The sequence below is a fragment of the Puntigrus tetrazona genome, unplaced genomic scaffold, assembly GCF_018831695.1.
Source record: "Puntigrus tetrazona isolate hp1 unplaced genomic scaffold, ASM1883169v1 S000000009, whole genome shotgun sequence".
In the NCBI taxonomy this organism is placed as follows: domain Eukaryota; kingdom Metazoa; phylum Chordata; class Actinopteri; order Cypriniformes; family Cyprinidae; genus Puntigrus; species Puntigrus tetrazona.
The window spans coordinates 325,316-340,832 of record NW_025047689.1 but is presented as its reverse complement, the minus strand read 5'-3'; the positions used below and the strand labels follow the sequence as shown (position 1 = coordinate 340,832).

Below are 15,517 nucleotides of genomic sequence, written 5' to 3'. Positions count from 1 at the left end.
GATTTTTGTTGGTTTAAAAAAGGAGTCTGTGCTGTCTAAAACCAGCTTGTGGTTTTATAAATTTATTGAATCATATAAAGAAATGTAATTTCAATTATACATTTAGTGTAAATATATTTGAATAAAGCCTGTATGTTTGCAGATGATTGCAGTGTGTCTTTTAGTGGACAGAGAGTTAATGTGTGTATTTGTTTGTTATGTTACACTTTAAGTGATACATTCTGCTATTTCTAAGGATTAGGATGAAACAGGAACACAGTGAATTATGATAATACTGTATATTATACCTTTTAGTGCAAATACACTCTTAGAAATGAAGGTAAAAAAGCTGTCACTGGGGCGGTAGATTTTTAAAAGGGACATATTTGAACCTATGTCACGGTGTGGTTTGTGAGAAGGAACACTCAATGAGAAAAATGAACTGAAACAGTTTTAATCCTCTACAAATTGACAAAATAGCAAGATAGTTGCAAGCAGGCAGGACAAAAAAAACCCACACGCTTTAAAGACGAGAAGTGAAGATTAAACATAAGAAAACTGGAACTTAAATACACACAGGAACTGACTAAATTAACAAGACACAGCTGAAGACAATTAGACAATTAATAGAAAGTAGGTCACTCTGAACACATGGGAGAAGTATAATAACGAGAGTGAATAATTTGCTGTTAAATGCAGAGACAGTCTCTGTAATAAATTTGACAATAGTTGCTAGAAGTTAAGTGTCCCCAACAAAGCAAGCCAGAGGCGACAGCGGCAAGGGACCAAAACCCCATTCATACAGAATAGAGAAAAAAAACATGGGAGAAACCAGTTGGAGCCAGTTCAATTTTAAACGCAGCTGTGTGTGTGCATCTAGGTGTTCTGGTCTCTGATGAACATAATCTCTGGTGCTGATACACCATCTACTCTGGATACAAACTGTGAAACAGATTAAGAAAGAAACAAGACTAATATTAGCATACATGCCATTCTTTTTACGATGTCACAAGTACATTGTATTTTAGGAGTAATGTTCCCGGTTCCAGTGAATCTAATTAATGCAGCCTAAAAATCTTTTAACTGATTTAAATAATATAAGTGTGTTGGTGTGTTATGTGTAGGCTAAGTTAAAAGATCTAGATCTTTAATCTAGATTTAAACTGGCAGAGTGTGTCTGCTTCCCGAACAGCGTTAGGGAGATTGTTCCAGAGTTTAGGTGCTAGATAGAAAAAAGGATCTCCAGTCGATTTTGATATTCTAGGTATTATCAAATAGCCAGAGTTTTGAGAACGCAGCGGACGGGCAGGACTATAATGTGATAAGAGATCGCTCAAATTTTGAGGAGCTAAACCATTCAGGGCTTTATAGGTAATAATAAGATTTTAAAATCTATCCGATGTTTGATAGGGAGCCAGTGCAGTTTTGAGAGAACCCGGGCTAATATGATCATACTTCCTAGTTCTAGTAAGGACTCTAGCTGCAGCGTTTTGGACTAGCTGAAGTTTGTTTATCAAGCGTGCAGAACAACCACTCAATAAAGCATTACAATAATCAAACCTCGAGGTCATAAACGCATGAATTAATATTTCTGCATTAGAGGTTGAAAGCATAGGTCGTAATTTAGATATATTTTTAAGATGGAAAAACGCAGTTTTACAGATGCTAGAAACATGGTTTTCGAAGGAAAGACTGCTGTCAAACAGCACACCTAGGTTCCTACCTGATGATGAAGAATTAACAGAGCAGCCATCAAGTCTTAGACTGTGTTCTGGATTATTATATGTGGGGTTTTTAGGTCCAATTATTAGCACCTCTGTTTTTTTCAGAATTTAGCATTAAAGAAGTTACTCATCATCCAGTTTTTTATATCGACTATGCATTCTGTTAGATTCTCAATTTGGTGTGTATCACCAGGCTGCGCTGAAATATAGAGCTGAGTATCATCAGCATAGCAGTGAAAGCTAACACCATGTCTCCTGATAATATCTCCCAGAGGTAACATGTATGGGTTGAAAAGTAACGGTCCTAGCACTGAGCCTTGAGGAACTCCATATTTCACTTCTGAGCGATATGATACCTCATCATAGCGGTCAGATAGATATGGTTTAAACCATGCTAAGGCGCTTCCTCTAATGCCAACTTAGTTTTCTAGTCTATCCAAGAGAATGTGGTGATCGATAGTATCGAATGCTGCACTAAGATCTAATAGCACTAATAACGAGATAAAACCACAGTCCGATGATAGAAGCAGGTCATTAGTAACTCTAATGAGAGCAGTCTCAGTACTATGGTACGGTCTAAAACCTGATTGGAAATCCTCGCAGATATGTTATGACCAGCAGGTGTCTGTCTGTCCTCGATCTTGACACATCGTTGCCTGAAGAACAAAACCGCTCAGCTCACATTGAGAATCTGTCACGTAACAGTATATTAACACAAGTTCTCTTTAATAAAAATCTTTACCTTGAATCAAAAAAAAGCACACTGCCAATTTTCAGTAAACAGTACACAAACATAGACCATTTTAACAAAGTTCTCTTAAAACGTCCTTAATTTCCGTTTAACACCAAGTTTTACTCTATAACGCGACTTTACATTGTGCACACGGCAAGTACTCCAACAGGAAACAGTGTTGGAAAACAAACTGTCCTAAACAAGTTTACTAGCTCTCTTAAAAGTGCAAGTTCTTTTAAAGACTCATCTCTATTCTAATTTACCAATGAAACGGTCTGTGAATCTGTCCGGTTCCTGAAAGAATTCGGTTTGCAGGTTTTTGCCTGATATTTGACTGAACTCTGCCAAAATGAAGAAAAAATTCTAACTGACATTAAGCAGTCACTCTTAAGCAGACCTCTAAAGTAGTTTATGTGGGTGGTTTATGAAAATGTTAAATAACGAAATTACAGACGCACACAAAATAAAAGTCACTTGACTCTCTGTGAAGACTCTCCTTTCAGCTGTGTCCCTCACAGCAGGCTCAGTCTCTATCAATTCCTTTCTACGTAGTGCAAAGAAAAAGCTACAAATAATCTGTTCACTTCCATGTAAATTCACATTATTCAATGTTTGTAGAGCATATGCATTAATGAGAAATAAAAAAGGAAATTAACGATGAGTGAGAACAATAATGATTAATCGCAGTTAACCTCAATAAATTTCAATGTGTTTTTTTATACACAGTACAAAGACAACAGAGTACACTGAGAATGAGGTCAACAGCATACCTGTCTGTCCTGCCACGACTCAAACTAAACACACTTCAGCAAAAATACGACCTGCCTTAAATTTATGCACAATATAAAAAAAGTAGGCTTATAAAATAATCAACAACAAACCTATTTGTGCTGCCACATCTCAAAATCTGATGTGGTCCGCTCTTCTTCAAACAGGTACGTATTGAGCATGACTCGACCCGCGAGACCAAAATAATCTGTGGAAGAAATTATTATTATTAGTCTTTTATAACTTCATTATCTTTTTCCTCCTGACCCATAGAAAAAAAAATGTTTTTTGAATTAAGTATATTTTCGTGTCATTACATTAAGTCATAAGAAAAAAATAACATTTTTGAAAAAATATATTTTATTCATATTTTATTTTATATCCTCTGTAGAGGACACTAGGACTATCTTTCCAAAAAATTAAATGGCATGAATAGACATCAAAAAGGCAAAATCAATGTGATTTTTTTTTTTAAATCACCAGTCATTTTTTATGTTTCAGGGTTTCAGATGCTTTAGGAATGTCAGAAATTGATCGGATATATTTTTAATAAAAGTCAGCACAACAAATAGAGTGAGTTTATATGTAATACATTTAGTTAGCTGATTTTAATATGATATACAAATGTCAATATGCCGTTTTCAAGCAATTTCTTTCATTATGGTTTTCTTACATTTTTTTGTCTTGTTTCCGGACAAAATATCTAGATTTTCTAGACAAATCAAAATTATTGTCTTGTTTTAAGGAAAGATTAAATTAGTCAAAAATTTATAGTTATTTTGTTCTATCGAAAACTCTGTCAGTAAACTTAATGTCGAGAAAATCCTTCTTAATTTAAGAATTGTTTGATATTTTGGCTGAAAACATGACAACAAATCTAAGTGAGAACAGCATTTTTTACAGTAGTCTATTTTAAGATGGTTTCACACAAAACATTTAATACAGAAATGTGAACTGATTTTAAACAAAAATATTAAATGATTTTAAATCTGAAATTGTAGTTTACAAATGAAACTAAAACTGCCAGTAGTTGGTGGCAAGTAACTGTTTTTATCACCGAATCATACGTTCAAATGATTCGTTCAAAAGACTGATTCATTCAGGAGTCTGTACTTTATGAGTGTCTAACTGAATCATTGACTCGTTCGTTTAAAAACGCACATTCATGTATAAACAAAACTGATTTAAAACTATTTTAGAAACAGAGCTAAGTTGTTAAATAATTAAAGTGTTTAGATTAAAAACCATAATTAAATTTAAAATAGAAATGAATAATTGCATAAATATTCAACTCGTGCTGACATGCACGCGCGATGCGAACTGACGTAAGCGCCGTCCGTGATTCGCGTCTTAGTTGCTATAGCGTGCGTGTTATGAGTTCTGACTGAATATATAAACACTCGAACCCATCGCTATCTGTTGGTTGTGAGACGAAGAGACATTTGAGTATTTTCTGATCAGATCTTGTTGCTTTCTGAAGCTCATCGGAGGATTCCCGAGAAGAAGACTTTTATTTCAGACGGAGATCAGCGGATTTTCTTGGAGAAGAGTTTTAAACTGTTATTTGTTCTATAACTAAACTTATTTCTGCACTTGTGTCTTGTATTGTTATTGTATTTCGTTTTTTTCTATTACTTTTCTTTCTTTCTCCCTATTTTCTTATTTTGAGGAGTTTGGAGGAGGTCGTCAATGGCTCACTCAGACGAAAGACGAGGTATGTTTTTTAATTGATTATTTTAGGATATTTATTATTGGTATGTGCATTGTTTGACAGCTTGTGCAACCCGTTATATTTAAGTTAAGTGATGTGTATCTTGTTCCACGTGACAGATAAACTGTGTGTTTTGATTAATGTTTTGATATGTTTTGATTACTGACTGTTAATAAAACAGTATGAAGTATTGTAAGTGTGTAATATTTCAGCCTCGGGCCGCTCCAGATCCAGGAGCGCTGGTATCTCTCAGACGGCTGCTCAGGAGGATGGGAGACGAGGCTCTGGTGATCGTGACCCAGAGCAGCCCCTGAGCCAAGAGCTACCAGGATACATCGCACCTCTGCCTTCTGACCTGGCTGTTTCTGTGTCCACAGATCAGCCTCACAGGAAAAGGAAGCGGCAGAGCGGCGGCCGGGAGGATGAAGGGCCGTCCACCTCCAACACAAGACCAGCCAAACGCTCCCGCAGAGGTCAGGATTATCAAAGATGTCATGACTCGGTTATTAATAGAAAATGTTCTGTTTATACATTTCTTGTGCGTTTCAGAAGCGTATGTCAAGGGCCCATTGCTGGGCCGAGGTGGATTCGGCTCGGTGCATGCTGGGATACGCAGGTCCGACAGACTGCCAGTAAGACATTTCCTTCCCTGCTTCATTCAAACAGCTTTTAGAAATGGCCATATCAGTGAATGCGTGATTTCCTGTGGTTTATCTGTTCACAGGTTGCCATCAAGTACGTTTGCAAAAGCAGGGCGCCAGAGAGCGCTGAACGTGGTGAGTTGAAGGTGAATCTGTTGTGAATCTGCATTCAGCTCTGGATGTAACGGATCTTTGGTCTCTGCAGGAAGGTCAGGGTCTGCTGCCGCTGGAGGTGGCTTTGATGACCCTGGTCAATTCGGCTCCTGCCTGCCCAAACGTCCTGCAGCTGCTGGAGTGGTTCGACCATCGCAGACGCTACACCATGATCCTGGGCGTCCGTTCCTTGCCAAGATCTCCAGAGTTTCTGCGAGGAGAGCGGATGTCTGGAGGAGACTCTGGCCAAAAAGTCCTGCTGCAGCTGATCACGGCGCTGAAACACTGCGAGAGCCATGAGTCCTGCACCGGGACGTCAAACCTGAGAACCTTCTGATCTCCACTGAGTCCCACGACATCAAGCTGCTGGACTTCGGCTGTGGAGATCTGCTGCAAGACTCAGCCTACCAACACTTTGCAGGTTGCTTTGATCTCACTGCAGTCATATGTTTGTGAACACCAAAGGGAAGATTTTGATCGGACGTTTGTGGTCTTGTGTCTCTCAGGCACTCTTGAATACGCCCCTCCTGAGTGGTTTCGGCAGCACCGCTACTACGCAGGACCGGCTACGGTTTGGTCGGTCGGGGTGACGCTCTACAGCATCCTGTGCGGCTGTTTCCCCTTCAGAGGAGCACGCAGGGTCACCTCCAAAAGCAGGCTGACCTTCCCTAGAGAGCTGTCTACAGGCAAGAGACGGACATCACGTCCAGATCCAGGTGAAGCGTGTGCTTTTGTGTTGCTGAAGGCTGTGTTGTGTGTAACAGAGTGCCGTCAGCTGATTCGCTGGTGTCTCAGTGCATCGGCATCAGACCGGCCCAGTTTAGAGGACATTGAGAGCCACCCCTGGTTAAACTGAACAGGTGTAAGACCAGTGACACACACTTTCTGAATCACAGCAGTCACGGCTGGATTGTGTCGTTGGGGATCAGTCTGGATCAATGCTTTCGACTGTTTGTATAGGGAGAGCAGAAGTGACACAGGAAGTGCAGAGAACTGCTTCCTGGTCATCTTCAGTCCGTGAGGAGCTCTGTGTGGATCCTGGAGGAGCTGAACACACAGCACCAGCAGAAACCAGAGCTAGAAATCAGATAGAGAGTAGAGAAAAGGGAGAAATGGGACATTGTGTAAATAAGAGGAACAGACCGAGGCACTAGACACTAAATTGTACATATAATTCATATTTATTAATGTTTAGATGTAATAGATTTTTAGTTGGTTTGCAAAAGGAGTCTGTGCTGTCTAAAAAACCAGCTTGTGGTTTTATAAATTCATTGAATCATATAAAGAAATGTAATTTCAATTATACATATAGTGTAAATATATTTGAATAAAGCCTGTACATTTGCAGATGATTGCAGTGTGTCTTTTAGTGGACAGAGAGTTAATGTGATATATCTAAGGATTAGGATGAAACAGGAACACAGTGAATTATGATAATACTGTATATTATACCTTTTAGTGCAAATACACACTTAAAAATAAAGGTACAAAAGCTGTCACTGGGGCGGTAGATTTTTAAAAGGGACATATTTGTACCTAAAGGGTCCATTTTTTGAGCCTAAAAAAAGGTTTGAAATGATCTGACATTATTTGCTCATTTAGCAATAAACTTTTGAAGTTGTCTTTTGAAACACTTCAGTCAATAAATGTGACGATGCTGGCCTCACAAAGAAAGTCAGAAAGGTAACCTTACCCCTGACTTGTTAAACTCTCATTAAACCCACTTGTTAAAACCCTTTACAGCAAGAATCCCATTTCAGAACTCAAGAAATTACTAAATTCCTCTGAATTCTGATATTTTTGTGTTAATATCAGGCAACTGTTTATGGAGAAAATGATATGGCAATATATCTCTCGCTCTTTATGTACGGTCAGTGTAATTCTGTCAGCTTCCCTGAAAAAAAGAAAGAAGTAAAGGAATAAAGAAAGACAGAAAGAGAGAGAGAGAGAATCTGCAGCTGTCGGAAGGGAAGTACAGATAAAAAAAATCAATAAAACTGACCTTGAGACAATATCACACTGAAATGTAATGATGACACACTCAGCTTGTCGTTAGGCTCCACTCACATTCATGTCAATTGTTGCTTCGTTACAGGACCAGTGTTATGAGGTTATGACCGGCAGCTTTCAGTCTGTCCTTCACAGCTGTCCTCTCTGCTGCTGTGTCCAAGAAAGTGTGTTCCAGACCAGAATCACTGCTGTCAGGTACTGATATATATATATATATATATATATATATATATATATATATATATATATATATATATATATATATATATATATATATATACACACACACACACACACACATAGTCATTTTCGAAGAAGCGTGTATGAACTGGTTTGGTAAATGAGAACTGAGAAGAAGTGTAAAAAACCTCAACACGTGACGTTATTAAATAAATGAATCTACTTTTTTTTTAGCATGGATGCATTAAACTGAACAAAAATGACTATAAAGACATGCAAAGTGTTACAAAATCTTTCTTTGTTAAATAACTCCACCCTCCAAGGTTTTGATTTGAGCCCTCCTTGCTGTGTGCTTCTTCACCCCGTCACACTGGTGGAGAATGTGGGCAAGAGTGTGAAGAAACACCGGCAAGCGATCTCATCTTCACCCCCTTGTTTTTTTTTCTATTTCCCTTTTAGTTTACCGCTTGGCATAGCACTCCCCCCCACCATGGAAGAACTGCTACAATGGCTCACCGAGGTCAGCGTCCGTCAGCAACAAATCGTCGAGCATCTGGCGACTGACGGACAGCAAGCGGAGCATTCCGCTGCCCTGACCCCAGAGCCCAAGCCACCAAGTTGCTACCAAAAATGTCCACACATGACGATCCCGAGGCATTCCTGCTAATGTTCGAGACAACTGCCAATTCAGAAGGTTGGCACCCAGAGGAGTGAGCACGGATACTGGCCCCCCTGTTAACTGGCGAGGCGCAGCGTGCGTATTTCTCCCTTTCCAGCGAGGCGGCGGAGAGCTAACCAGAAGTACCCCAAGAGATTCTCTCCTGGCTCAGCCTTTCACCCATCGCCGCAGCCCAGCATTTCCACCGCTGGTAGTACAACCCACGTCTCCCCGCCTGAGCGCTAGCGGCGGGTCAGGCGGCGGAGCAGGTCGCAGTCGATCGTTTCCTAAGAGCCCTTCCCCGCTTACACAGACAAGCTGTCAGGATGAGGAACCCAGCTACCACCATGGAGCTCGTTGAGGCGGTGGAGCGGGCGGACGCGGCCCAACATCAGGAGTCTGAGGAGCAAGCGCCTCCTTTTCCCCAGGGGGTGGTCCAGGAGCGACAGGCACCGGAGGGCACGCCACGACCAGTCAACAGGCCAGCGGTTCCCTCTGCTCACGACGAGCCGATTCCAATGGAAGATCCGGCACCCCCTGCACGCTGGCTGGCTGGCTGCATCGTCCACCACGAGCCGCCCAAGGAAACCCTGGAAGCTAGGGTTAGGGTGAACGGGCAGCCAGCAGCCCATCGCACCGTTGTAGAGCATGTCAAGGAGATGAGGGAACGGATAGGCAGCGCCATGCTGTTAGTCCGGGACCACCTGTGCAAGACTCAGTAGGCCCAACAGCGGCACTACAACTGGGCAGCCCAACCACAGGAATTCCAGCCTGGTGACAAGGTCATGGTCCTCGTTCCTACGGCTGCGTGCAAGTTCTTAGCAAACTGGCTGGGACCCTACACCGTGGTGGAAAGAATCGGCCCGGTCACATACAGACTGCACCCGCTCGACCACCAAAGACCTGACCAGCTGTACCATGTCAACCTCTTTAAAATATGGAAAGGGGAACGAGGGCCAAGTCTCCGACCTTGTGACCACCGGTCCCCTGGTTGTTGACACCAACTGCGGACACTGGCAGTAGCGTCCCATGTGCACCTGCTCGTCACAGGCTGATCGGTCCCAGCTGCCCCCAATCAGCAAAGCGGCATAAGAAAGCCACGTGGCACGCTGACGGGGAGCATTTCGCCTCCATGAACACAGACACTAACCGCTCTTCTTTTACTCCCCACAGAAAGCAGCGTTTAGCCCGATCAGCCAAAATCACACGGCACTGTCTGACTGACGACCGGGAAATGTGTTGGAGAAGCCGCGGGGAAAGAAGCCGCTGCCCTTGCGCCCGGACCAGAGAGAGGCCCGAGCGCCACACGCGTCGCCGCCGTACTCCACCCCTTACCTGCACCCTTCCCCCTGGAACACTACCCGACCTGCTCTTCCCCTGCAGCATGACGAGGACACCAGTTCCCCTGTTTATTGTGGGCACTTTTCCCCCGTGGACACTTTATTTTGTATATTTCTGTTAATAAAAAAGCCTGACGCCACACCCACTGTGTCTGTCGTTGGCTCCTCTCGCCACAATATATATATATATATATATATATACACATACATACATTGCTATAATAATACACAAATAGCTTGTAGTTGAAAGAAGGTAAAACAAAACAAAGCTGTGAAACAGAAACACCCCTTTAATACCCTGTCAAGAATATGAAACTGCTTTAAGAACCCACCGTACACACTCCTGCAGTGACATAAGACCAGCAGCACTTCATATAAAGAAAAGAGTAAGATTGTTCTCAGAGTCAGTCTCAAGAAGTTGACCTTTCCCGTCTCTCCATGAGATCTGTCCAGATCTAAATGTACTCTGGTGAACGTACACAAGCTTTCTCAGTCATGTCTTCACTGTTTCTTTCACATTCGTGTCAACTGTTGCTCTTTCACAGGCGTTACGAGTTTATCAATCAATCATTTTTATTTATATAGCGCTTTTAACATCACAGGTTGCATCAAAGCACTGAACAGTATAAAGCAGAAGATCACAATGATAGGGATGTAACACTGTAAGGAAACCTGCATGAAATCATAAAAGAAAAGGTTCTAAAATCAAGTCCAGCATTATGCAAATACACAAATTAATACATTTTTGCTAATAAATGTAGTGTCTATTAACAGAAACATCAGCTCCGGGGCAGATGTGTGTGCTGTAATGTAATTATTGTCCCATTCACAGTGTAAAATATAAAAGAAATACTTGAAAAATGACTTTGTTGATCTATAATTGATTCTATAAGTTGATCTTTATAGTAATGACAAAAAGGCCACATAAAATGATTTTCCGTATCAAAATGTCATTGTTTCAGTGTAAGAATTAACGTTGAATCTTTGAATCAATATTGTCTGTTTATTCAAACATTGAAAAACCATAAATATTTAAATGTTGTTTCTGCTGTTGATGATAATGTTGGAAAAATCTAAATATCATAGCATTCTAAATTCTCTAAAAATCTTTTTTTCTTCTTTTTTTTAAACATATATTGCAATTAAAATAACAAACTAATCATTTATACTGATTTATCAGTTACTTAATTAGCAGAGATCAAGCTAAACCCCGCCCACTTCTTTACATCATCAGACATGCTTCAGTGCTCTGAGAGTGTTTATAGTGCTGTGAGTTTAACACTTCATGACTGAGAGCAGAACACAACACAATCTTCATCATCACACAAGACTCAACTACTACAATGAACAACATCCTCATCCTCATCTGGACTCTCACGCTGTTTGCTCAAGGTTTGTTTGATAAAAGTTGATGATTATTATTCATTCTTTGAAATGTGAAATGTACATCAAATATTTAAATGTTATTTTTGTTTTCTCTTTCAGAGTGTAGAGGACAGATCACTGTAACTCAGAGTCCATCATTAATAACAACAGGTCAAGGACAAGACGTCACAATAAACTGTAAAACCAGCAGCAGAGTGTATGGTGGTGACTACTTACACTGGTACTTACAGAAACCTGGAGAAGCTCCTAAACTCCTGATATATAGAGTTAACAGCCTCCAGTCAGGAACTCCATCTAGATTCAGTGGAAGTGGATCTGACAGTGATTTCTCTCTGACCATCAGAGGAGTCCAGACTGAAGATACAGGAGATTATTACTGTCAGAGTTTTCACTACCCAAACAGTAAATATGTGTTCACACAGTGATAAAGAGTCGTACAAAAAGCTGTGAGTCAGAGTCACAGTGACTGCACTGATACAGCTGAGAGATACTGCAGCTGATGATGAGAGGATCACAAACAACACAAACACATTGAATCAAAGACTTCAGAGCGGATTCATTTATATGATATAGTTGTGAAACATCAGGCAAAAAGATCTTAGTCAATGTGCAGGAGACGTATTAGGAGCAGAGTTAGACAGCAACAAAGTACATTTACATGAGTTTTTTTAATTTGTACTTTTGTTTTATTTTCTGGAAACTTATAACATTAACTTTACAAAAGACAAATATCATACTTTTCACTCCACTACATTCTTGTCAATGTCCTTAAAGTAGAAAGACATTACTATGTACTATGTAGAGGTTCATTTTGTTTCCACTGATCATCTTGAAATGTTTCTACACCTTGACTTGACATGCTTCTGAAAGGTCCCACGGTTAACAGTGTATGTCAGAGCAGAACCTAGCCATGAAGTACAAGAAAGTGTCCGTAGACCACAGAGACTGCATTGTATCGAGACACAGATCTGGAGAATTGTACAAAACAAAATCTGCAGCTTTGAAGATTCATAGAAGCACGTGGTCTCTCTTAATGAAAGACGTTTGTAACAAACAGGACTTCTCCTACAACTGATCTTCTGGACAAACTGAGCAATTAATGGAGAAAGGCCTTGTCTAAACTGATGACAGAGAACCTGATGGTCATTTGAGTTGAGCTCCATGATCATAGAAGATGAGAAAACCTACAGATAACAAACATCAGAGACACTTCACTGATCTGGACTTTATGGTGGTGTGACCAAACTCAATCATCTCTTCAGTGAAGATGCATGAAAACACACCTGGAATTAAAAAAACACCTAAATGACCCTCAGACTCTAAAAAACAAGATTCACTGGTTAAAAAAATCACCTTTAAAGTTATCCATATTAAGTTCTTAGCTATGCATGTTACTAATCAAAATGTAAGTTTACCAAATGTCTTCATGGAACTTGATCTTTACTTAATCATTTTAGGAATAAAAGAAACATCATTCATTTTCCAGACCAATGCAATGTGTTTGTTGTTACAGATATTCTTCAGCAACTTAAGACTGGTTTAAACGGTGTGTGATTGAGTTTAATACATCGACTCAACAATAAGCTTGAGGACAAACAAAAACAGTTCTTAATATGTGTGTTGTTTCTTCATACTTGTGTGTTAATGGAGAGTTAGAAGCTGTTCTCATAAACTGAACTCAAGCTGATGACGTGTCAGGGATCTGAAGAGAGAGGACTCAAAAACACGGTGAGTGTCAACAGCTTTATTTAAGAAACAGGTAGACTAGATGAGAGAAGTGAACACAGTCCAGACAGTAGTCAGGCTGAAGATACAGAGGAGACTGAGTCCAGCCCCAGATGTGTGGTTGGACCAGAGAGGTGAAGACACTGAGAAGATAATGAGAGTCACAGCTGCTCTGATAGTATTAACTGCAGCTGCTGAAGCCAGTCCACAGCCAGCTGGACAGGACACAACTCATAACACAGGATAAATGAATGGGTGACAGGACAGGACAGGACCCAGGATGGCAATGACAGACTTTACAGGACCTATCCGGACAGGACAGGACAGGACATCCCGACAGGAAATTGTGACTGACAAAAGTAAGAAAACAAAAGACAACTCAGACAGGGAAACTAATCAAAGACTCTGAGATTGAGGAGACACATGTAGTAAACACTGACGTTAACACAACAGAAAGAGTTATCAACCAACAACACAAGAGAGAAGACAAGACTAATTATAAAAGTACAGAGAACACGCTTAGTAGAAGATACATGAAAGACAAACGAGGACTAAACATGTAGTCTAGGTTGTGGAAAACAAGGAGACAGAAGTTAAGAGAAGCACATGACAAACACAAAGAAAGAAACATTAAACATATGATACAGGACACACATGTCGTTCAGGGAAGGATCTGCGACAGTCCGCAAGACATAAAATAGTGCTTATAATGATTGCTACTCAGGTTGCAGTAAAAATTTCTTTAATAACAAAATCATTAGAAAACTCTACTTAATCGTCACTAAAAGTTATAAACTCTAGCTATAAGTTTTAAACATTACACACTCGTGCTTTTCTTCAGAGACTGTGCTCAAATACACGCCAACAATTTCTCCATTGTAAAACAAAAATGTAAATAAAGGATCAAACATTTAATGGCATATTTGTAGAAAATGTCCCCTCTCAAAAAACCCCCATGAAACTCAGGTCCCTATCCCCACATCACAAAAAATTGTAGCATTTGTTAAAATGAACTTTTTACAATTATGTAGATAAAAACTTTTAGATAAAACAGAGAGAGAACACTGCTGCATCCATGACCACAGAGAATATTTTACATACAAAATAATGTTTATAGAATATGCTTAATAACGTGATGATAATGAATTCATCTCAATACAGTCTGATGAGTGCAGCTCAGCTGTTGTGAATCCCTGAACCAAGATCATTTACATCATCAGACATGCTTTACAGCTCTGAGAGTGTTTATAGTGCTGTGAGTTTAACACTTCATGACTGAGCATAAGAGACACAACACAATCTTCATCATCACACAAGAACTCAACTACTACAATGAACAACATCCCCTCATCCTCATCTGGACTCTCACTCTCTGTATTCAGGTAAATATTTTATGAAAAATCACAAACTATACTACAACATCTCATATAGTCTAGTAGTATAGTATAATATTTGCTCAAAATGTATACATTAAACAGCTAAATGTCTTTTCAGAGCAGAGCTGGGACAAATGACAGTGACTCAGAATCCAGAAATAAAAATCCATCAAACAAGGAGAAACTGTTACGATCAGATGTAAAACCGAGCCAAACTACTTACTAACTGTAGCGCTGCCATGTCTGTCTTGGTATCAACAGAAACCTGGAGCTCCTAAACTCCTCATTTATTACATAAACAGCTCTCGAGTCAGGAACCTCATCTAGATTCAGTGGAGTGGATCAGGGAATTGATTTCTCTCTGACCATCAGAGGAGTCAGACTGAAGATACAGGAGTTATTACTGTATGAGTGTACACACTATATCAGTAGTAGTTATGTGTTCACACAGTGATAAAGGGAGTCGTACAAAAAGCTGTGAGTCAGAGTCATTGGCAGAGACTGCACTGATACAGCTGGAGATATGGCTGCAGCTGTCTCCCACCTTGCAATCACACTGCTTACTGATCAGAGAACACTCAATTGCTAACACAATATCATTTACAACACAACATGTATCTTCCTGATGAAACTAATTAAGTGTTTTAGTTAAATATGATGTCAATCAATTCATTCAGTCACTTGTCTTTAAGAAATGGAGACAAGACAATGTTTGATTTATGTATGAAAATAGTAAACCATTCTCTTAAACCTTAATGGTTTAAAGTAACAAAGCATACAGGCTCTTGTGCATGAAGTTACTGCATAATATTTATGTAATGAGCGATAATGAGCTTCAGTTTGCTTTTTTAAAAGTAATTTATAATATTTTATGAAGCACATTAATTCACTACATAAGTACACTACAGGTATAAGTGTTATTTAAGTTAAAAGTGCATTTCTAATGATGTTCTAAAATGTTAATATTATTAATTTATTTAGCTATGTTTATTTATTTCTTTTTATTAGATTTATTTCTGTGTGTGTTATTAGCCTATCACTATTAATTTGATGTCTTATGTCTGTAATCCACGGGTTCAGATACAGACTATGTACTTCAAACACAGATGCAAACCTGTAAAGCATTGATGGAC

The 15,517-nt window shown here is 39.7% G+C and overlaps 1 pseudogene and 1 gene segment (V, D, J or C); one reads left to right on the top strand and one right to left on the bottom strand.

Annotated features, from left to right (window-relative positions):
• LOC122332334 overlaps positions 1–15,517 on the bottom strand; it is a 249,997-nt pseudogene that overhangs the window by 7,371 nt on the left and 227,109 nt on the right.
• On the top strand, positions 11,199–11,708 carry LOC122332356. The segment is given in 2 exon segments: positions 11,199–11,289; positions 11,383–11,708. Coding segments are annotated over 2 exon segments (375 nt in total).